At 31.0% G+C, this 23,968-nt stretch overlaps 2 protein-coding genes across 2 annotated transcripts in view; one reads left to right on the top strand and one right to left on the bottom strand.

The window, feature by feature from the left end:
• Positions 1-23,046, top strand: part of LOC111626239 (protein farnesyltransferase/geranylgeranyltransferase type-1 subunit alpha-like) — a 37,768-nt gene extending 14,722 nt beyond the window's left edge. The window contains exons 2-8 of the mRNA XM_023369549.1: positions 4,398-4,512; positions 4,698-4,802; positions 7,505-7,615; positions 7,712-7,873; positions 15,217-15,279; positions 21,263-21,434; positions 22,664-23,046. Coding sequence (XP_023225317.1) covers positions 4,398-4,512; positions 4,698-4,802; positions 7,505-7,615; positions 7,712-7,873; positions 15,217-15,279; positions 21,263-21,434; positions 22,664-22,795 — 860 coding nt within the window. The 3' untranslated portion in view covers positions 22,796-23,046. The remainder of the gene's footprint in view (positions 1-4,397; positions 4,513-4,697; positions 4,803-7,504; positions 7,616-7,711; positions 7,874-15,216; positions 15,280-21,262; positions 21,435-22,663) is intronic.
• LOC111626236 (KRAB-A domain-containing protein 2-like) lies at positions 12,063-13,921 on the bottom strand. Its single transcript, XM_023369546.1, has one exon. The coding sequence runs from the start codon at positions 13,579-13,581 to the stop codon at positions 12,211-12,213; it is 1,371 nt and encodes a 456-aa protein (XP_023225314.1). The 5' UTR covers positions 13,582-13,921; the 3' UTR covers positions 12,063-12,210.
• Positions 23,047-23,968: the final 922 nt, after the last annotated feature.

The raw sequence follows: 23,968 nt of genomic DNA, 5'->3' as shown, positions 1-23,968 counted from the left end.
GTTCACGGCTTTTAAGTAATGCATAAACCTTCAAGGTGCGAGGCCCTTCGGACCGCGAGGCATAGGCAGTGGCCCACGTTGCCCTTGGTCATAGAAATGATGTAATTTGAATATAAATTATTTATAAATACGTATGTCAAGTTATATTTTTATTACGACGTAAAATATATTTAAGAGTTTACGACCACTGTGCTGGGTGAGATGCTGTTGAAACAAAAAAAGTTATGCATTCCATCACGTACATGAACATTGTCGTAATTCGCCAAGTGCAAATCAGCAAATTCGTAAAATTTTTGTTTATTTTGAACAATCCGGATAATCGAGGTTCTACTGTACTTCACTATGGTGAATTATGCAGTGAAGAGCTACAAAATGTGGAATTTTAGGATTGTTGTTTAAAAGATAAATAAGACCTAGGTCCCCTGTCATTGCAGTGACTCCATCAGTCGCAACACTTACAAATTTATTACGAGGCAATTCAAACCTGTTTATTACCTCATCAAGCACATTTTTGACATTGATACCGTGAGTTGTTTCAATAAGAGTTAGTAGGTCTAACATTTCTTCCTTCATATTTATGTCTGCAGATACATAGCAGACAAAAAACGGCCAATTGTGAATCATTCCGGATATCTGTAGATTCGTCCAGATCTAAACTGAATGCTGTACAATTTTTCAAATCACGCATCAAATTATTTTCAACATTTTTACTAATTTCGCTAATACAGTGCTCGGTTGTACGGCGCCACATAGAAACTTCTGAAATCAATTTATGCAGTTTTGTATTATCTGGATCCAAAACTTTAATCACTTCTTCCAAGTTTCTTTTAATAAATTCTCCTTCTCCATATGGATGTTTGGCATGAGCAATATTCCAAGCTATCAAAAAACTTGCTTTGTTGACAACATCATCTTTGTGACTAAAAGAAGAAGAGAGTCCTTGTTGCTTATGAAGACCTGATTGCAATGACTTATGTTTCTCTGTTTGCAATTTTGAATTGAGTGGATATTGAGTTGAAAAGTGGGGATGACTTACTTCGTAATATCAATGTGAATTTCTTACTTTGTAGTTTGCAATTGTAACTTTACAAATAAGACCTGACTTTCCATTACAGGTATATCTTGGGTTACGTTGTTTTGAGTTAAGTCGTTCTCAATTATACGTCATTTGTTTAAAAAAAATATATATGGAAAAATAAAAATCAAGTTTAAATCATTTTATTTGACTTTATGTCTGTCTGCCACAAATCTGTGACTGTTTGTTATTGTCATCTTATTTAGCTGTCTTTAAGAGCTCAATCATTGGCATTTTCCACAGTAGTTCCAATATCTACTGTTTGGCATCGTCATCAGCCCCACTCGATATTGGTAAATTTAACATAAATTAGTTTATTTTCTACTATCGCAAAGTAATTTTAATAACTGTATTTGTTATTATAAAATAAGGTGATTTTGTAAGGTTAAATGTGTTAGAGCAAACCACATTCACAAATAAAGAGTCTGCGGTATACTGTAAACATCGCCAAATTGTAAACACATATATTTACAAGTATGTACGCACATGTATTCATAAATTTAGATTACTTTTTTTTCTGTACTATATTAAAAACTAAAATTTATTTGTTTGTAAGATTAAAATAGATCTTTATTAACCATATACAGTAGAGCCTCGGAAACTCGGCACTCGATAACCCGGCACTCCGGATAACTCAGCCACACCCTGGCAGAGCAAAAAAATCCTTAGTTAATTAATTTTCATGATAAAGACAGCTTTATGCCTCATAAAGTATTTTTCTGAGGTCTGTCTTATCAGGTAAATTACTGTACACAGTGTATTCATTAATTTTCATTTTTATGTAGTAAAGGCTCTATACCTTCATAAAGGACATACTTTTCCTTTGTTTAAGGGTATTTGGGCAGTTTATTCTCTGTTGTATTCTCAAGTAAACAATACATATAAGTACAGTACAGTATTTTCTGAGGAAACACTCGTACTTATTTTTTTAACCCCATTCCCGATAACCCGGCTTTTTCACAAACTCGGCCACCCTTCGGTCCATATTAGGCCGAATTTTCGAGGCTCTACTGTATTATTAAAAATGCATTTATAAATAAAATACAGAACTGAGAATGGTTATTTGTGGTTTAGCATAGTGACAGGTAAATTTGGAGTCAAGTAAACAAAGTTGCCTCTCCTGAAACAAATTACCAATGTAAGGCGAGGTATACCTGTATTGTCAATAAAAGCAAATTTTTCTACCCATTCTTTCTGAAAGCGTCTATTTTCTTGTTCATATTTTGATATTTTCTGAGGTTGTATAAATAAAAAACTAAAATTAAAATGTCTAAATATTAATTTTTGTTTCAAAAGATTCATAAATGGCGCAACAAATTTCCGAAGAAACTGGGCTTCTTAAAATAAAATAAGAGTAAAAACAATTTAGAATAATTAAAAGCAATAATTTCCTTAAACTGTACATATGTCTTTAGAAAGCTTGCATCAAATTTGTATTAAAAAAAGTAATAAAAATGTTCAATAAAAAGTTCTATCATATTAAAATGTTTGTGTAATTAAAAAAATTCTGATATAAAAGTAAAATGTATCTCAGTGGAAGCTGCGCTTAACTCGAGTAAGAGCTGCAAGCGGCTCTGAGAGCCACATTTGCCCACCATTGTAATAGTCTTTTATAGATTTAATTTTTTTATATTGTTCACTGATAAAAATAGAAAATGATTCATTTATTTTCATTGTAGCAAATAATATATAGATTTTGTTTTTTTGCTTACTTTTATCTACCTTATAAATGACTATTATTTTCTCAATAAATGATATTGTCTTCAAATATCAATGTCAAGTTATAACTTCTTGTAACAAAAGTAGGTTTCAATGAATAATGTAATCAGTTGCCTTGGATATAGTTATTCCTCTCAACAAATATATTTTACAAGAAATTCCCCCCATCAAGCATGACAGAATACTTTTTATGAGAAAGTGGAGATTTTTTATAAAATTACTATATACAATACATTCTGAGTAAAAACACTATTGTCTTTTAAAAGATTTCCTTGCTGTCTACCTTTAGTAATAGACACTTTAGTATTATTTTGATGGTTGATGCTATGATGCTGTTTCTGTAGCCCTTGATAAAACCATTCCTTAATTCCACGTTGATAAAAGAAAAATAAATTGTGTGTATGTTAGTTAGATGAGCAATAACACTTTCTAAATAATGGACTCATTAGGTCGTTACTTTCGATTGGATACTAGAATGTCACCTAGTCACTATGGAAAGATTTTTTTTTAAATTTGTTATAGAAGTGACACGATAAGACCTTTTTTTTAAGTTTAAATCGGAAATATGATGAAGTATGTTTAAAATATGCCATTTTCTAAAATATTTAAAAATGCAACTTAAGGGAAATTCCCTCGTCAAGCACGAACATCATGTGGTCACCGACGTCACTGCAACGTAAGTGCAATCACCGATCCAAAATCAATAAAATGTTTATTCTATAGCTAATATTTCCACAAAATAAGTAGCCTATACTTTCTGTCGGAACATAAAACGAATATAACCAAAATTTCATCTGGATTGGACAAAAATTGCAGGAGTTAGAAGAAATTCATACACACGCGACGATTGTGTTTATATTAGTAGCGATTTCGGATCGTACTAGATAATATACGGTAGAAAACTTAAATCAAACTAGAATGGAATTTTTATTTAATCGGTCTGAAAAACCCAAAATAAATTAAACATTATAAAGTGCTGTAGATTGAAATTCTTTTTAATTTGTGATTTACTTATTCTATTTTTTCTATTGTTACCGTTTTTAGAAAGAAAACTTAACCGAACTTAAGAAATAAATGCGTGATCTGGAAGCTGGCCAAACTTCAGATTTAACTTCAGATTGGTCAAAACAAATGATTATTAGAGTTGAAAATTAAAAAACAATGTTTGAAATAATTGTAACAATGTATTTTTAGATATTTTGATTATTTGTTTGGCAGAAACAAAAATGATTCTGTACATTTCTTTTGAATAGTTTTGTTACTTTAAATGGCTTCTAGTAGTATATACTGTAGATGTTTTTGATTCAACAGTAGTGTATTTACTAGTATTTAACTGTCTTTTTATTAGTCTAAAGTTAGTTTTTATTTTTATAAATTCACACAATATCATAATATTCTTATATGAAGCTTTCATTTTGTATAATATGAGAATTCTTGAAAAATATTCCTGGATATTATTATCTTGAAAAAAATTAATGATTTTAATTATTAATGTTATTTGTTGATCTGTTACATTTTGATTATTATATTTTTTTATGAATATTTTTATAGTTTAACAAACATTATTTTAATGAAAGAGATATAACGTTTGTCCCTTTTACAGTCAAGGACGTATTTGATTATTTCCGTGCGGTCTTGGCAAGCAATGAACATAGCGAAAGAGCTTTTAACCTTACTACCGATGCTGTGAATTTGAATTCGTCCAATTACACTGTCTGGTAAATATTTCTTTGACAAATTTCATGTATTAATAATTAAGATTTTTTTTTTTATTCGTAATAATTATTAAGAAAGAGAAATCTGTATTTATTTATTACAAATATAATGAAAGCAAACTTTTATAAGAAATGAATTTAACCACTTAATTTAAACAATTTAATCTTGTGTTTTTTGTTTAACGCAGGAATTTTCGACGTGTTTTGTTGAAAGCGCTTAACAAAGATCTCAAAAAGGAACTAAACTATATACAAAGTATCATTGAAGATAACCCAAAAAATTATCAAGTTTGGTAAGTTTTGAGATGTTTTCATTCATAAAAGAATTTTCTTGTTATTATAAAAAAATTAAGCTATGTAATAACAACAGTAATAAATAATTTTATTATTGTAGAATTCTTAAAATTTGTTGTTAAAATATTTTACATTAGAAGATAATAGTATAAAAATATATAAATATAGACAGAGAAGTAAGCAGAAAATACAGGTTGATCTTCGCTAATCCGGCATCTTTGGAACCTGTCTTATGCCGAGTAAGTGATTTTGCCGGATTACTGATAGTTAGGTTAGAATACACTTAACCTAACAGTTAACCATTTCATCCTACCTTTAAAATACTCTGTAAATCAGTATATGACGGTTAATACGGGAAAACTATCAGCAAAGAACTTGAGTAATTCTTCTCACTATTTCTTTATTTCATAAACTGTAGATGAGCCAATGCTTCATTCATGTTATGCATAAACATACAGCTGTCAAGTTTTTTCAGAAGTTCTATCTTGTCTGTTATAGACAATGTGGTGTTTGCGTTTCAAATCACAAGTAGTACTTTCTGTAGTCATTGAAGCCATAATTGGGGCTAATTGTTGGCAAGTTATAATAAAAATGAACAAAAGAGAAGTAGAAATGCCTTACCAGTGTTTGAAAATGCTCAAAAACAGTTTGTGCAACAGTTAGTTATCAAATATCTCTTGTAAAAATTAGTGCTGGATTGGGGATGGTCAATCTGTAACGGATAATCTGCTGTTTATTATTGTCAATAATAAAGAAAGATACGATTAATTGAATAACGTTTCGTACTTAAAAACATAGATTGTTGCCCAAACTGTAAAATGTCCATTTTAGAATTACATTTGCTTTCTATAAAAATATTGATTGTAATTTTCCTTATTTCTTTAATTAATTTCTTGTTTTTTTGCAAAAAATTATTATGAAATCTTTTTTTATAACTTTATTACTGTATCATTTATAATTTCATTAGTTTTAAATAAACTTTAACGTTTTACTAATAATTTCATTATTGCAAAACAGGAAAATGTGTTTATAATACCGTAATAATAATAAATTAGGGAGTCTGATAACAGATTATTAATGTGATAATTGTATTGTCATTTCAGCACAAAAATCATTATCTGTTTAAACATTATAGAAAATATTTATTTATTTATAAATTACTGTACAATGTATGAAGTGCATTCTCACTAATCTGAATTAATGTGATTGTTTGGACCAGTGGAATTGTATATAATGAAAAGAAAAGTCAAAAATAGATGTAGACAAATAAATACATTTGAAAAAGTATTTATACTGTATTTGGTACATACACACTATGACAAAAGTAATAGAACACCTATAATAAAAAAATAAAATTATATTGGTAACCACTATTTTGTTGGCTCATTCTTTGCAGTGTTGACAACCTCTGCCTATCATGAAGCCTGACAACTATTGGTGGAAAACCAATAGTAGTCAGTAATTTGGCACCATTCTTCCAGAAGAGCAGTAATGAGATTATTCGCTAATGTTGGATGATATAGTCTGGCTCTTAGTTTGCACTCAAATTTATCTGAAAGATGTTTAATTGGGTTGAGATAAGGAGTCTGTGTATACCAGTCCAGTTCTTAAACACTGTTGTTTTCAAATCACCATTTTGCACTGTGTTAACGGAATTTCATTTTCCGTTTGAAATTCCATTAACCCAGGATCTAGTTTGCTGGCAAACCAATAAGCCAACGTATTAAACTCATTGGAGTTATTAATGCACTGGGTAGGTCTGGAGTTAAGATTTTTTATAAACAACATCACTAGACCCGATATATTATAAAACTAGACACCAAGAAAATGCCGAAATTCTAATGGGCTAGTTTAAGGCTGATTACTAAATGAATTACGTAACCAATTTGGCTCTAGAGGTAAGCGTTAGGCGCCATCTTGTATTAACATTAATAATTATAAATNGCAATGACAAGTTAAAAAATGTAAAAATCTACATAACAGAGGGAAAGTAAAAATCGATCAACAAGTTGCGTAACTTTCCTGGCAACAACATTCAAAATTGTGGTGACACTATCTATTATGATATTTTATTTAAAAATTTTTTATATTGATTAATTATTATCATGTAGTAACATTAATAATTATAAATAAATTAATTAATTAAAATAATTTAGAACCGCTGGGAGAAAAAATCGGCCCGGAGCGGGACTCGAACCCACAACTCCTGCTTACCGTGCAGATGCGTTGCCAGTTACGCAATCTGGACCTCCAGCATATGTAAGCTAACGTTATAACCATCGATGATTATTACAACGCCAGCTGGGGACACATCCAGCACCCATTTAGTAATTAGCCTTAAACTAGCCCATTAGAATTTCAGCATTTGGTTGGTGTCTAATTAAGATTTTTTGTATAAAAGCACTCAAAATGTGCAGTTCTTGGAAAGTGGTATGGGTTCTTTTTTTAGAGATGATAAATGCCAAGACGACATGCTATATGATATGATTAACCAGTTACTTCGTGCATGGTTTTTCTAAAGATTTTTCCAAAGACATTAGTTTACAGGTTTGATATGAGAAGCAGAAATATTTAACACACTTGGAATCAATAATTATCATGAAAATGGCTACAGTACATTACTATTTATGTACTTTGATAATTAGAGTTTAATATGTACTATTTTAGTTTTTAGATTATTAATTTTTTTATATCTTTATAGGCATCACAGACAAGTATTAGTAAAATGGAGTCATGACCCTAGTCAAGAAAAACAGTTCACTGAAATTATTTTAAATTTGGATGCAAAAAACTATCATGCTTGGCAACATAGGTGAGTAAAATAATTTCTTTTTTACATATAAAATATATATAAATAGAATTGTTTCATTCTTCCTTGTCTTATGTTTCAAAAATACTATTTATAAAGGCAATGGGTCCTACAAGAATATGGATTATGGGACAACGAGTTAGACTTTGTTAACAGATTATTGGCTGAGGATGTGAGAAACAATTCGGCATGGAATCAACGTTACTTTGTTATTAGTCACACAACAAAATTTCCCGAAAATGTTTTAGAGAATGAAGTCAAGTAAGATTATCTTAATTAGTATATTGGAATTAACTAAAAGATTTTTAAGATTATTTATTTATTATTGTTCTGAAAATCTAAAATTTGAATTCTTAGGGTGCATTTGTTAATAGCAATCGCTCTGCGTCTCCGCTACTACGGGAGTGCGCTGCTGTTTGTAGGCATTTAGGAACGACAATGAAAGAAAGTAAGATGGCAGCGCTCGCACTATCGATAATCTCGTGATTGAGGAATCTATAATTCTAAAATGTGAGCTTTTAAAGGCAAAAGAAGAGCCCCAATTGTAAAATTTAACCATAAAATGGATTATTTGTTGAAAGAGCATTCAAAATAGCCACAAAAAAAAATTCGAAAAGACACTTACATCACTGCGTGCACTAACTTGCGCTTTCACAACCTCTAAATTTTCATTCATAAAACCACTTAATGGACCCCAAAAGGAAACTATCTGAGCCATGGAGGACGCCATGGTGTTTTCCACCGCAAACTACTGCTACAAGCGGCTGTTTTTGCCGTTCAACGGCACACATTCTGACCGGAATTTAGGAACGCATTCTGCAGGAATTTTTAAACGGGTGTCACTCACGCAGAGTTACATGGAGGAATAAAAGAACGCAACCTTAATGTTCTGAAATACCATAAAATGTATTTCAGAGCATTAAGGATCCAAGGAAGCACTGAAATACAGGAATGCCTGTATTATATTCCTGTATTTCAGTGTATTTCATTGCTTCCTTGATATAGTATTTTTCAATTACAGTAATACCTCGACTTACGCAAACCCAGAGTACGGGTTTCAAATCTCATCGATTCCTCTTTTGTTTGAGCGCCATGCAACTCTTGATTACTCACTCCCCCCCCATACTATTGTTCAGCTTACATGTTCGGACGTGTCGTGCGGAATCGACACATAGCTACAATTTATTTTGTGTTATTTATTTCTGTGTTTGTTATATCTACGGAGACTCGAGAGACTGTATGTGGTGATTTCTTGTAACTGTAAACGAATCAAAAGACGAGATAAGATTAACGAGAACATTTATTAGCTTACATACATCCGACTTGGATTTTACACAAATTGGGAAATTATACCCTGACTTACGCGAATTCGACTTACGCGGTTATCGCTCAGTCCCACCTATTGTGTAAGTTCAGGGTATTACTGTATATTAATTTTTAATATTTTTGGCATTTGCATTGCTTTTGTGGATTCTTTTATTTATTATTTTTGCTTGTGCAATTTTTTTATGTCTACAACACTATTGTCTATTTAATGAATGATAATGTAAATAAGTTTTTAGGTTTTTATGTGCAATGACAAGTTAAAAAATGTAAAAATCTACATAACAGAGGGAAAGTAAAAATCGATCAACAAGTTGCGTAACTTTCCTGGCAACAACATTCAAAATTGTGGTGACACTATCTATTATGATATTTTATTTAAAAATTTTTTATATTGATTAATTATTATAAAATGGCAAAAGTTTAATTTTGAAGCTAGAGATGAGTTTTATTATTATTATTTTTTAAATTGTATTGATTTATCTGTATAATGTTAAGTTTTATCTGTTAAATGTTTGAATAGTTTTCTTTTAAACATTTTCTTTGCGTTTTTTAACTTTAGTATTTTCTTTTATTATTTCGCATCCACTTTGGTTACAGTGTTTAGTGACCACAGATCTATCGTCATTACTTTTTATTGCTCAAATGTTTTCCGTGAATCTTGTTTGGAATTCCTCTTGAATTCCCCTATATAAATGTGGGGATCGGTGCAACCGCACTCCAGCTTATATACAATATTGCTTCTGTTCCATATTCTCATCTTTGATTCAATTTCTATATTTTTTATTTTTTTGGCTAATTAATTATGCTGGTACTAATAGAATACTACTTTCCCTAATTTTGTTTTTTCAAATAAACCATTTACATATACAGTAGAGCATCGTTTATCCGAAAGTCGGTTGTCCAAAAGAATTCCAGTCGGCCTAAAGTATCATTTTTATTTGTTTTTTATATTTTTCAATGTATTTATTTCGTTTGTAAAACATAAAGAATCATTTTTAACGATACAATAGTCACGATTATTATTTTAAAAAGTTTACGTTAGGCTTAACATCGACGAAAATTCAATGCAAAGCGACACGCAATGGAGAAAAATTTCAACACGGGATAGGTTAATATATTTTTTCGCACATAATCGGTTATCCGAAAAATTAGTTATTTGAACAACCCCAGTCCCCAATTGATTCAGATAAACGACGCTCTACTGTATCATTTTAACAAATTTCATATCCTTGGTATTTTCTCCATTCGGCTTAGAATTTTGGATGTTTTTTTAATTAACTATTAATGATTTTTATGCTATACCCATTAAGTAAATACGTTTTTACGACGTTATTTCTTTTTCTTGATCCTTCGGATCGGATGTTCTTTCAATGATTTTCTTCATAAACATATTGAATGTATTCTTTTTGACATGCATTGGTATTTTTGATTTATAATGTATTACTTTATTGTCCTCACTGTTTTTTTCCATGTTTTTTAATACTTATATTGCTGTTTTTTATACCGTGTTTCCCCGAAAATAAGACATCCGCAGAAAATAAGACCTAGCACAGATTTTGCTGAATTGCGAAATATAAGACCTCCCCCTGAAAGTAAGACCTAGCGAAATTGTTTTTAGTCATAACGGTCATCGACAGATGGTTGAAAGTGGCCGTTGGCTTTTTGAAAGTACAGCCACTGATTGGTCAGCAGACAATTACGCCACATGGCATGATTTGCATAAGACTATGGCTTGGGAATCACAGATTTGCATAACGTTACGGCTGGTGATGGCTAATTGGTCGGCCGGGAATCACGCTACATGACATTTGCATAGTGCTACGGTTCAATAAGCACTAATTGGTCAGCGAGTTTGATGTTGACGCTATAAAAAGGCGACAGTTCGACACACCGGATATACGTCACTCTCGTCTAAGTTCGACTTGGGAATTTTTTTGTTCAATAATAAATGTGAATTCTTCTTCCTGGAAAAAATAAGACCTAGCACATTTTTCAGAGCAAAAATTAATATAAGACACTGTCTTATTTTCGGGGAAACACGGTAGTTATTAGTACATCTAAATATTATTTTCTTATACCTATTATTTTCTTCATTTGCTACAGCAAATTTTATTTCATTATTTACACTATTTATTGTTTTTAATTTTAAAGTGTTGTTGCATTTTAAGGTTGTTTGGGTGTTTTACTTTATACAGCAGCTATGAATTAGAAAAGATTACAAATATACGTAGGCCACATGCAGTTAAATAAATTCAGTTTGGCAAAAGGACTGGTGAAAGTTAAGAAAATTTCAAAGTCTGATATATTGAAGTTTAAATTTTTAATGTGTCTCTGTTGTGATCAATAATTAATAAATTTTGACTGGTGATTGTTTATTCAATATTTGTAAATATTTTGTTCAGATAAAGTAATCTTTACAAAAATATTTAGTTTATATATATATAACAATGTTTATTGTATATTATTACTTCCCTGGGATTGTTATATATGTTACCGGCAAAGTATGAAAAGCTGGCATTCTATAGAATACCTAGGCATTGTATATAATGCCTAGCATTTTTAGGCAATCTATGAAATATGAGAATTATTACATACTTTCCCTAGGCATTGTATATAATACCTAGGCATTCTATAGAATGACAAATGCTATTTAGGCAAAGTATGAAAAAAGGTTCTGATAAGGCTATTATATAAATGACGTGCATTCCTCAAAAATACAAATGTTATTCTGAAAAAATAATGAGAGTGCCATTAAAAAAATTTATTCAAAATACGTAAAGAAAAATGAAAGTTGTACAAAACAAAATTTATGCCTTTCTTATTAAGGGAAACAAAATTTTCATATAAAAAATTACAATTAACCTACTTGTTGCAACATGGTAGGCTTGAATGACATTTTGAATTACATTTCATTACATTTTTCACGCAAAGACATTTCATATTTTGGCACTTTGTTTTACACATACATTTGACGAATCCTTGGCCGCTTCCACTGGACTGAGCAATTGCAACTGACCGGAGAGGAATTTCATGGTCAGGAATATCTTCAATTCTAAGCAAGTTCTTGGGGCATGGAGTGAATTGTGATCTCGCATATACTTGTTTTAAAATTCCTTCAGAAGTTCCAAGTCGGTAGAAACCATCCTCTGTCACACTCATTACAATTGCCAATATATTGCGCGAATCACCTCGCCCCTTGTCGACGTCAGGAATAGGAACTCGCACAGTAGTTCCCAAAGAAGCAGTGGGAAATTTTTTTTCCGAATTTATTTTCATTTTTTGGCTTGTATTTCCAGATTGATTTTAGAATTTATTTTACCTTCAATAGCATTTTCAGTTTTGAAACAAAGGGTGCACAAAATATCCATTTCATCATCTTTACTAGCATGGCCACAGAAGGTATGAATTTTTTGACGACATTTTTTGCATGCAAGTGCATCACTTGTTTCCTTTAAACACACACAACAGGTATCAGAAACGGAAATCTCTTCAGTAAGCATGTCTTCATCGTGTTGGTTTACTCCACTAACGACTATAATCTCATCTTGCGTAATCTGATTAGTTTCACCTTTTTCCATTGTTTTGACGCTTTCTATTACTTTTTCTAGCTGCTCCTCTGTATTTATGTCTTTTAATTCTGGTAGAAAAGAAAGCCCTACTTTAGGTTTGCAGCCAAAAAGAGCTTCGTATGGTGTTCTTTTGATCCCAGAATGATAAGCTCTATTTTTCATAAATTGAACGAAACGTAGTCCTTCACTCCAGCGGTCAGATTTGTTGTCCTGCATCCAAGTACAGAGCATATTTTCGATATCTTGATTAGCTCTTTCGACACTACCCTGGCTTTGTGAATGGCGAGGCTTCCCATGGACGATCTTCAGTGCTGGCCAAAACTCCTTCAAGCTGGTCACCACATTATTCGCAAATTCCCTACCATTGTCAGACTGTAATATAGACGGCGCTCCAAGCAACGAGAATATGTCCACTAGGTTGTAGGCTACTTCTTCAGCTCTTTTCGACGTTAGAGACTTAAGAATCACAAATTTTGTGAGATGATCTTGGTACACCATAATAAATTTGTATTCTCTATCTGGCTGAGACTGAAAGTCAATAAGATCTACTTGACAACGGGAATTAAATTCGGAAAAAATCATAGGTTTCACAACAATGCCCTTTTTAATACCTTTCTGTTTTTTCTGGCAAGGTTCACAAAGGTGGATGTACAGTTCAATATCATGACGTGTAACATTTTTGTATTTGATTGAAAGTTCTTTCAACATTCTATCACGTCCTCCGTGTCCAATAGCCAAATGAGCTTCATGAAGTACGTGAAATAACTCTGAGTCCGTGACGTAATACTGTATAGTACTGACGCCTTCTTTAACAGGATAAATGAGTTTACTTTTGTTTTCTACAATCATCACATCATAGCGATTCAGCAACCAATAGTCCCTGGGTTCCTTCTTAGTAGTCATTTTGGCTTTTTGTACATCATTTATTAACTTCTGGTAAGTAGTTTCGGTTAAGAAAATACTGTTTTTTGCAGCATTAACTCGAATTTTGCACAGTTCATCGTCGAATCGTTGTTTCATGTCTATAGACCATGACACCTTCTCCAACACTACAGCTTGCTCCTCCATTTTCATGGACCACAGTAAAAAACTAATTTTTTGTTGAACAAATTTAAGTAAAATTGCGTATTTTGACACTCCCGAACAAACCGCAAAGTGCAACTGACAAATTCTAAGCCTGAGCCGCTCGTTAAAAGTCACGTGCCTTGCCACGTGATATTTGAAACGAAACGGAGATGTATTTCATACTTTGCCGGTTTCTCATTTGGCATTCTATAGAATGCCTAGGAAATCTGTAAAATATAAATCGTTTCATAGATTGCCGGCTAGTTTTAGGCATTATATACAATGCCTAGGCATTCTATAGAATGCCGGATTTCAAACTTTGCCGGTAACATACATAACAGAAGGAAAATATGGGGATTGGTCAAAAAATAACCCCTAAGATTTTTATGTTTTTTTGGACTCTGGACCTTGAAACATCAAGAAATAAAAAAAAATGGATGTTTTTTCTGTATGTGTGGGGGAGGGCAATTTTGTTCATCCTCTTCGAAGCTTAATAACTCCTGTGCCTGTTATCTGAAATTTTGCGGGAAGGTTTGTGTATTAGGGGGATCAATCTCTTAAATTTTGGTGGTTAAAGGTCGAGGGGGTGGAGAGATAAAGGGGGATTGTGTGTCATATCTTGAGTAGGGTTGGACTTAATGAAGATTTTACTGGTTATTAGCATTTACAAATTTTTATAAAACTCGTCTCTACTATCAAAATTAAGTCTTTTGCCATTTTATAATAATTAAAACTATGAAAAGTTTATAATAAAAAAATATCTTAACAGATGGTGCCACAAGTGCAGTTTTAAATGTTGCCAAGAAAATTAAGCAACTCATTGCTGGATTTTTTTTTTAATGTCATTATAATGAGTATCTTCTTTTTTTTTTAGATTATTAAAATTGAATAAATCATTCCTTTTATTACTTCTTACGAACAGCATTAGATCAGAAGTGTTTTTATAAGTCATGTTTCAAATGTTCATTTTGAGTTTATTGTTACAAACCCTTCATTAGTCTACAAATACAATTACCCGAAATGGTTTTCAAAAACAGAAAAATCTAGAACATATAGCATTGTACAGTACATATTAGAGTGTATAATATATGGAGAGCTTTCTCTGTATGTAACTGGAAGTTAATATGTTATCTGTTGATTAACAAATCTATATCAGATTTTGAGTAATTTAATTTACTTTCAACTACAGTAATTGCTTTATTATTCATGAAACTTTAAATGCACAGTGCTTGATGTACTCAAAACAGAAAAATAATCAAGTTTTCTAGATTATCCAAAAGAATGCTGGTCTCATCGAGTTTCCACTGTATATATATTTAATAAAATACGCTTAGTATTTGTATTTTTATTTTCTTCAAGTTTTTCTCAAGTTAAATATAGTAATGTAAGTCATTTTAATAGTCGCAAAAACACGTCTTTTGTATTTTTCCAGCAATAACTTTAATCGTAGAAAAAACATTTTTGGCCCAGTTTAAAGGGTTTAATTATATTTTTTATTCAAAATAATAATTAATACAAGTATTAAAACTGAATTTCTTGTTTTGTGATGGTCTGAATTTTATAAACTTACTTGATAATTGATTTTAAAATTTAAAATTAAAAAAATAATTACGCTTCTAATGGTTATTTATTTATTTTTGATAGATATACTTTAGATTGTATTAAGAAGGTTCCTCATAATGAGAGTGCATGGAATTATCTTAGGGGGTAAGTTTATATGTAGACCTTTATATTAAAAACATTAAGTTGTTATAAAATTGCTAACAAGGAGAGCCTACGGCTTTGGGGTAACGGATTTTGATGATCTTTGGTTTAGAGGTAGTACACCATGTGAGTGTACTACCTGTAAAATACTAAAGTGCAATACTCAAATATAATCAAGAAAATCGAACTTAAACTTTTGTTAGCACTTTATATATAAATTATACGTATTTCTATTCGAGCGTCCTGTGGCAGAGTGGTAACGAGTCTGATTCATAAGCTTGAGTTCTCGGGTTCGATTCTCGCGTATAATTTTTTTTTTAATTCATAAATACTTATAATGTATTTATTTATTTACTCATTCATTTCTTATTATTTATTTATTTTAATTTAATTTCTACTATTCCAAGTCTAATATTTTTATACTTTTGTTGACAATAACGGCGCATTCTTGACACCTATGTGTCAACTTTCCCATCTAATTGTTATCACTAACGGTGACCGATCTAATTCTCACTAGGAGCGTTTTTCTATCAGAGTTCTTTTTCACTCACTCTTTAACAGTTCGTTTCTAAATTTCGACACGAATAGACGTATTTGTGTAGTAAAACTTATTTTGAAAAATTATTTTATAATTAAAAAATGTCGTCAAGAGAAGCAAGTTCTTCATGTTGTGACGAAAAAACTGTTGATGATAACTCTTTATACAGTGATGTATCAAAGCAGCATAGTGAAGTAAAATACTAAAGTGCAAAACTCAAATATAACCAAGAAAAACGAATATAATTTATTGAAGCAATATTATATAATTACATAGCATTGTCAGATGTACATGATCGTGAATGATACTTATGATAAAAACATTCAAAACAAAAATTCTGTCTACACCAAGAACAACAAATAAATGCTGCTTTTTTACAATTGCAAGGTATGTTTAAACGAGAACTTGTTTAACTCCTTAAGGACATAGACATTTTTGAGATTAATTTATTTAAACGTAAAAAATACTTAAAAACTGAAAAAAAACGAAAGAAATGCGTTAATTTTGAAGAAAAATCTTCAAATTTTATTTTCCTTTGTCTCGCCTTTCTGTGAAATTTAACACCGATGAGTCATTGTTTACACATCTGGATGACCTTGAACACAGCTGGAGTTGGATTTCCCGGGACATTCTCATAGACGTCTCGGGATGACAAGGGTTTAAAGTAGGGTGACTACTAGCTAGGCCTATATTTTTAAATATTTTTAAAAAATTGAAATTTTAATTGCGATTTCCGACCCCATCTAATTAATTAAATTTATATATAATAAAATATATTAATTAAAAAAATTAAAAAACTATCGGAGGTCGTTTTTGACATCAGAAACTAGCTTTAAATAACTTTAAGGAAAGAAAATCCGTGCGCTAGAACTTTAGAACGATGAATTAATTTGATAAAAAATCCCATTAAAAAACAATTAAGCCTTAATCGAGCCTTTTCAAAGGCTCATTAAAATCGCGATAAATTTTTTTAGCGCAGGAAAAAAATTTTGAAAAAATTTGGAGACAAAAAACATTCCAAAAATTCAAAAAAAAAACCTTTAAGGACCGCGTTTTATGTAACGCTATGTAACTTGCCCGAGTTTTCTCGGGTTATGGGCTTAAGTTATATAATATATTAAAATAAATAAATAATAAGAAATGAATGAGTAAATAAATAAATACATTATAAGTATTTATGAATTAAAAAAAAATTATACGCGAGAATCGAACCCGAGAACTCAAGCTTATGAATCGGACTCGTTACCACTCTGCCACAGGACGCTCAAATAGAAGTACGTATAATTTATATATAAAGTGCTAAAAAACTTTAAGTTCGATTTTCTTGATTATATTTGAGTATTGTACTTTAGTATTTTACACGTAGTACACTCACATGGTGTACTACTTCTACACCAAAGATTGTCAAAATCCGTTACCCCAAAGCCGTAGGCTCTCCTTGTAAGTATTGTTAAAATTAATATATGAAAAAAATGTAAATTTAAAGAAATTTTCGAATGCAGAATATCTAATATGAAGTTTATTAAGAACAATGAACATAAAATTTACAGGAAAAGATTTATGAATTTTTGGTATGATTTTGTTGGTCTGTGGAGAAGTATGAAAAATTTTTTAATTTATTTTTATATTTTTCTGCTATTATAATGCATAAATAAATTACATAGTCATTATGTCTTAACTAATTATGATAGTCTTCAATGTACCCTATGAACCAATGACCAGTGTTCAAAGAAAACAAAAAATTTGCCACGAACGTTTTCAAACTCCCCAGAATTCTTCTTCGAGTGTTCGTTGCTGGATGTCCGATGTAATGTAAAAGCTTTGGAACACAATCGTTCGAATCAGACGCGTGAGAAATTTTTTTAAAGAGTTATGTCGCACTTGCGCATTCGTATGTCTAGCAGAGCCTGCCAGGCTGCCGACAAAACCAACTCCTCCTCATAATTAATGCATGTAGAGAATGAACTAGATTTAAATATGTGCACAGCCTTCAACCATCTTAGGTACTCAGTGGGGGCAAAGTGAAGATAAGCCTTGCCTCAATGTCCAGATCGGTGGCATATGTAGCGAGGGTTGTGGTAGTTCTCGCATATTGTATATCTGCGAGATGCTCCTGTAATCTGACTCCCAACGAGTGCTTAGTTGAGCCGATGTAAACCTGGTCCCTATCATGCCTATTGTCCCTAATGGGGACACTGTAAATGCCAGGGAATCAGTTCGGGTCAGGAGGTTTCTTCCTATTCGGAGGATGTCCAAAATAGTCAGATATCTCCTGAATGTGACACAAACCAGGCATTTCTTGGCAATCTCGGTACACAACAATTTTAAGTACAGGTTAAATGTAATAGGAACCCGTTCTTTGTCTTCGGGTTGATTATCTCTCAGCGTGTCAACTGTGGAGGTGTATGCTGGTAACATTGGGGTACCCATAGGAGGAGGAGGAGGCTATGCAGTGTATAAACATTAATTCGGCAGCAAGTGCTTGAGGAGTGGAAGAATGCATAAAAGCCCTCCTTATTAAAGTCTTGTATGCTGCAATCTAGTAAGGAAAAGGGTCACAAGACCCTATCGGTGTGGATGCTTGACTCCTCCACTTTAATATTAATGTCCAGGAAGTGGACCTCTGAGGGGTTTGATTGTTTGGCTTTCAGGGTCAACCCGTAGGGATTATCGTTAATAGTATTGACAAAGACCATCAAATCTGGCACCGTCCTCCAAAAATGATGATATCATCTATATACCTCCTGTACAAAAGGATGTTGGGGAGGAACTGTGGAAGGACTTTGCTCTCCATCTGTCTTACTACCATTTCACATAGGTCCCTGATAGGGCTGCCCATAGGGATCTCTCTTTCCGTAGTAAAGACTAAACCGTTAAACTGGAAAAACGAATTATAGTGTATTAAGTGGGCCATCTCAAGAATGTAGTGGTGCAATGTCATCATCAACAATACAAAATAGAATGTCCAAGTGCACAAAAGGCTGGAGAAAGCTCAATAAAGGGGTAGAGGAACTTAAAGTCCAACACTGTGATATATTGGGGGAAGCAACATCTTTCAAATGGGTTATGAGCTCTGTTGGGCTAGCAATGCTATAAGAGTACCCCTTAAGGTGGGGAATGAGCAGGGTATGTGCGGGTTATCTACTACTGTCTTTAACAAAAGCTGACACATAAATGAATTGAGAAATACCAGCAATTTAAACTACTGTACTGTGAGCATTTCAATATAGTACAGAAAATTAAGTTCGTAAACTGAGGTTTGGTTGTACTTAGTGTTCCTAAATGTTGTTCAGAAACCAATTTGTTCTCCAACTGAAACAAATTCTCCCATAAGAAACAATATTAAATGGAGTAATTTGTTCTTGACCCCGAAACAAAACCTTTTCATATATGTATACACCTTTTTAGTTGTATTTTATGCATAAAAATGCCTATAAAGGCAATATAATATTATCTATATCTATATTTATTCTATATATTATTAAAAGCAAAATGTTCTGTCGCCACAAAATCAATCACGACAGACAAGTATTTTATCCACACTTTCTGAAATATTATGTTTCAGTTGCTTCGAATTAAATTTTAATTAATTAATTAATTTTAGTTTTAATTAACTGACTACCTAGTATTAATAAATATTAAATATTATTATTATAATATATAACATTATATTAATAAATTTTAGTCATTTAATTTAACTTAAGTGTATTTAAATGCAATTTCTTAAATGCCATTTATATTACGTGAATTTGATTTTGATTCAACTGCGGCACATACCAAAAAAACAGAAATAGTATCTTTCCTACACGAGCATTGAAATCTAATTTAAATAGGAACGTCGTCGACAATTTATATTGTAATGCGAGGCGATCTCGGCACCTCTAACTTCTGACTCTGTAGTCCCGTTGTCAATTGGTCGGGCTGTCGACTTTCTTTAACATAGGAAGTATAGGAAGTTGACCACCAGTGGCCGACTCTTGCCATGTAACTTGTTCAGAAACCGAGTTATTGTACGGCAACCGGAGCAAATATGGCATTCAAAATTTTGTTTGTAAACACGGGCATTTGTAACCCAATGTTTGACTGTAATTAGTCCCTAATTCAGAGAATGTGTTTATATCGATATGAACTTTGCTTGTAGTAAGTTTGGCAAATGTAATAAATTGTTAAATAAAGGATGTTGTGCGGTCACATATTTTTAAACACACTACATGATGGTTATGAAGGAAATTGATACAAACTGTTGTTTTAAAATGATGTCAGGGCTGCGAATTATTAAGTTTATTTTTCCTTTGCTAGAGAAATTATGTTATATGTATAGATACTTTTATGTAAAAAAATAAAACTTTGTGATGTTTACTGTTATACAAATAATTTTATAATACATATAGTAATCATTTTATATATAAAGATTTAAAAAATTTTGGTGGCTATGAAAATACAGGAAAATGTCACTTAATGTAGTTTTGAAATTTGCAGTAATCAATTAACGTGACTAAATAAAATACTATATTTTCTTTTTAGTTTCGTTCACCAGAGGTCAAGAACCACTCGGAAGACAATTTTAATTCGTAGATCTTATTTATGCACATTTCAGATCGATGTTTATACCAATCCTTCCTCAGTCTACAGATGATAAAAAACTGTTTTAATTTTACAGTTATTAAAACACACAAAATTTAAAAAACAAATAAACTTACATAGATGTACAGTACTCTGCACCAGTTTTGATTTTTCTTAGTAACCTTACATCAATCACAGTTACAATCATCTCACACTATGTAACACTTTTACTTTTCCTCTATATGACATCATGCTAATGTCATCCAGCAACATTCCATTATTCAAATTAATTAAGTTATTGTTATTTTTGATTGCGACTTGTTCTTTAAATTTCCGTAAATATACATTTTTTAAATTCACTGCTAATTGGGCTGCAATTTCAAAAAATTGTAGACCTATAAATTTTCACCTCATCCATCCATCCACCTGTCTTTCCTTAATCTCGAGAATGGAGTTAGTTACATAAAAGACGAGATTGGACATGAAAACGTTAGGCCTTCAGCCCCTAACATTTAAAATTGTCTTCAGAGTGGTTCTTGACCTCTCCCAAATGTCATATTGGAAGGACACGACAAATTTATTTTCCTACAAACTCCTTTTTAGTGGTTACAAAAGTAAGACTGCTAATGACTACACATTTATTCGTGTAATTGCATTGAAATCTGTCTGAGACTTTTTTCGTTATACAACTAAGTTACTGTGTTGCTAGTGAAATTATTTAAAATTAATTTTTTTCTGAAATCAAATTTTTGTTTGTTAATTATATTTAATAATAATTGAAATAAGTTTCTTAAGAAAAGATAAATATAAATTTTTGTTTAAATGACTTGATATAAACCAAGCATGCAGTATAGTGTTCTTTCATTACTTCATTTATTTACGTAGGATATTACAGGATCGAGGTCTGACGAAATATCAAGGTTTGTGCGAATTCTGCGAAGAACTGTACAAAAACGGATGTCGTTCTCCCTATTTATTGGCATTTATGATAGATTATTTAGAAGAAAAACTTCTAGGCGGAGAAGAAGATAGCACAACATTACAAAGAGCATTTGATGTAAGTTTATATATTTTTTTATTTTTCAATAGATTCATATCTATGTATTTTCAAACGAGTACCCGAACGATTGGTGCCTGCCTCTTTTAAAAACGTATCTAAAATTTATTGAATGAATTATTAATATGTTTCGTACCTTTCACAAATCATTGCCGTTAGTTAAATATGCAGTTAGTGATCAGAAAATTTTTTATTTAGAAGTTGTGCTTATTGATGAATAGTTAAAAAATTTGAAATTACATATTGAATAATTTCAAATCATGTGATAGATTACAAGTAATGTTGGAAATGGAAACATTATTCATATTTATGAGAATCATAAGAATCAGTAATAATGAAATCAATAGTGATAGATTTGTATAAGTAAAGACAATGCAATTTGTAGATATTAAAATAAAGTAGTAGTTGATCACTGTTCTAATCTATTTTCTTGAATATGAAGGAATCTAATGATATACATTTAGTAGGTGCTTCATATAATCACTACATTTTGCTTATATAATAGATATATTTTCATTTTTTATAGTTTAAATCTAAGTAGAATTAAATACATTTTTTTAAACTTATTTATATGTAGAAAGAATGTTGTCCTTTTAATCATAGGCACACTTTTGAGACTCGTATATATACAATACAGAAGATTTACAGGTGCTCAGAACTGCCAGTTGATGTAAACAGTCTTTTAATATCATTTATGTTATAATTTACATAGCAAAACTTAATCAAAGTTTGAATGATAAAATGGAATCTTTAACAAAATCAAAATCTGTCGTAAGATATAAATTGTCGTTATAAAGTTTTGGTGATGTTTTAATTAAATTTTTCATAATTATTATAATAATGACTCGTATGTATCAATGCATAAATATCATAAAATAAATATCAATTTTCAACCATAATATAAATGTATAAAAAATGTGGCACTTAAATAAAATATAGAGTACAAAACGGTAAATTCAATACTGAAAAAATCTGTGTTGCATAAGTACAGATTTGAATTCAGTGACACTTTGGTACCCAGTCCGGTGCACGGTATACAGTAGGGAGTCTGTTGTAGTCAACATTTTAGAACTATTCATTTATTATTCATACAAGTATTAATATTTTTAAAATACAAAATTCATTACTTTAATTTTGATTATTCTGTTTTTATATATTTATAAAATAAAATTATTTGTATGTTATAAATATTCTATATGAATCCTAATCTTCTTTTGTTGTAATTTCAGTTATGTAAATCCCTAGCAGAAGAACACGATACTGTAAGAAAAGAATACTGGAATTTCATAGCTAGAACTTTAGGACAGAAATATGGACCAAAAGAAGTTCAGTCACACGAAGCGGACAATGTTTCCGAATAGTGTAAAAATGCACACTTTAATAGAACATATTTTGATTTTTTTTTTTTTAACATAATTGAAATATTTTCTTTCTCTGTATAAATTTGGAAAATAATTTAAAATGAAAACCTTATCACAATTTCTTTATTTCTATTTTGTCGAAATATCTTTCTTTTGTGTATAGATAGTCCATTTATTGTTTTACACGGGTATATATTGTTTTTATATCAATTGATTTAATAAAAACACAAAAATGAGCATCAAGAAATCAATTACAAATGTCAAATTCTTCACATCTAAATACAGATTGCAAATATCTTAAATGACGAAATTTATCATTATTATTTTAAAAAATTTATAACACATTAATATTAACATTTCCGACTTTTTTAATCCGATCTATAAATTTGTAGCAACAATTAGAACTTTCGTATTTTCTCGGTTAACAAAGAATTTTCGGCTGCAATCCATTGTCGGAAGATAAGCAATATCGAGATTCCGAAAGATAAAATATGATTGATATAAAAACTCTACGTTAGATTGTTATAGTTGAATCTTTAATGTTTGAATCAGTCCATTCCTTGATGGCATTTAAACTTTCATACATTTAACAAAGAAATGTTAACATCAATCGACAAGACTTTATTAATGATAAATCATCTCCATTTTTATCAAAAATTGAAAATGAAAAAAAGAATGGTTAGCGGTTTGCGACGTTCTTAAATTAAATTTTCAAACAAAAACTAGAAGCTAATTTTGTTACTGATTACAAAGATGCTTAAGTGAATGTTCGATTGTTGTGTTGTCCTTGTGTTATAAGATATTGTAAATATTTTATCTTTTCTTAATTTTGAATGAATAATTCTGAATAAATGCATTTTAAAAATTAATAGTTTTTATTACTTTATATAAGATAATTTTTCGGTGTTTATTTAAATGAGATGTTTGCAAATGATGTATTGGGGATCAAAAAATGATTGAGTAAGACTACAATGGACGAGATGTCGAAAGCAACTAACCAATTGTATTGGAAACCTGGTTTGAATCCAGATCGGCTCAGAAATATTTATCAGTGGATAAATGTAGAATTGTTGGGCTATAACTGTTGCTGTTGTGGGTCTGACCAAACGGCATTTTTTTATAAAATGAGTACGAAAAATGCTGTAAGGGAGGAGAGTTAAAAACAAAAAGAAA

This window comes from Centruroides sculpturatus, unplaced genomic scaffold (genome assembly GCF_000671375.1).
Source record: "Centruroides sculpturatus isolate CEXI.00-Female unplaced genomic scaffold, Cexi_2.0 scaffold410, whole genome shotgun sequence".
Lineage (NCBI taxonomy): Eukaryota > Metazoa > Arthropoda > Arachnida > Scorpiones > Buthidae > Centruroides > Centruroides sculpturatus.
Note: the sequence above shows the minus strand (reverse complement) of the source record. Positions and strands in the feature narration are given on the sequence as shown.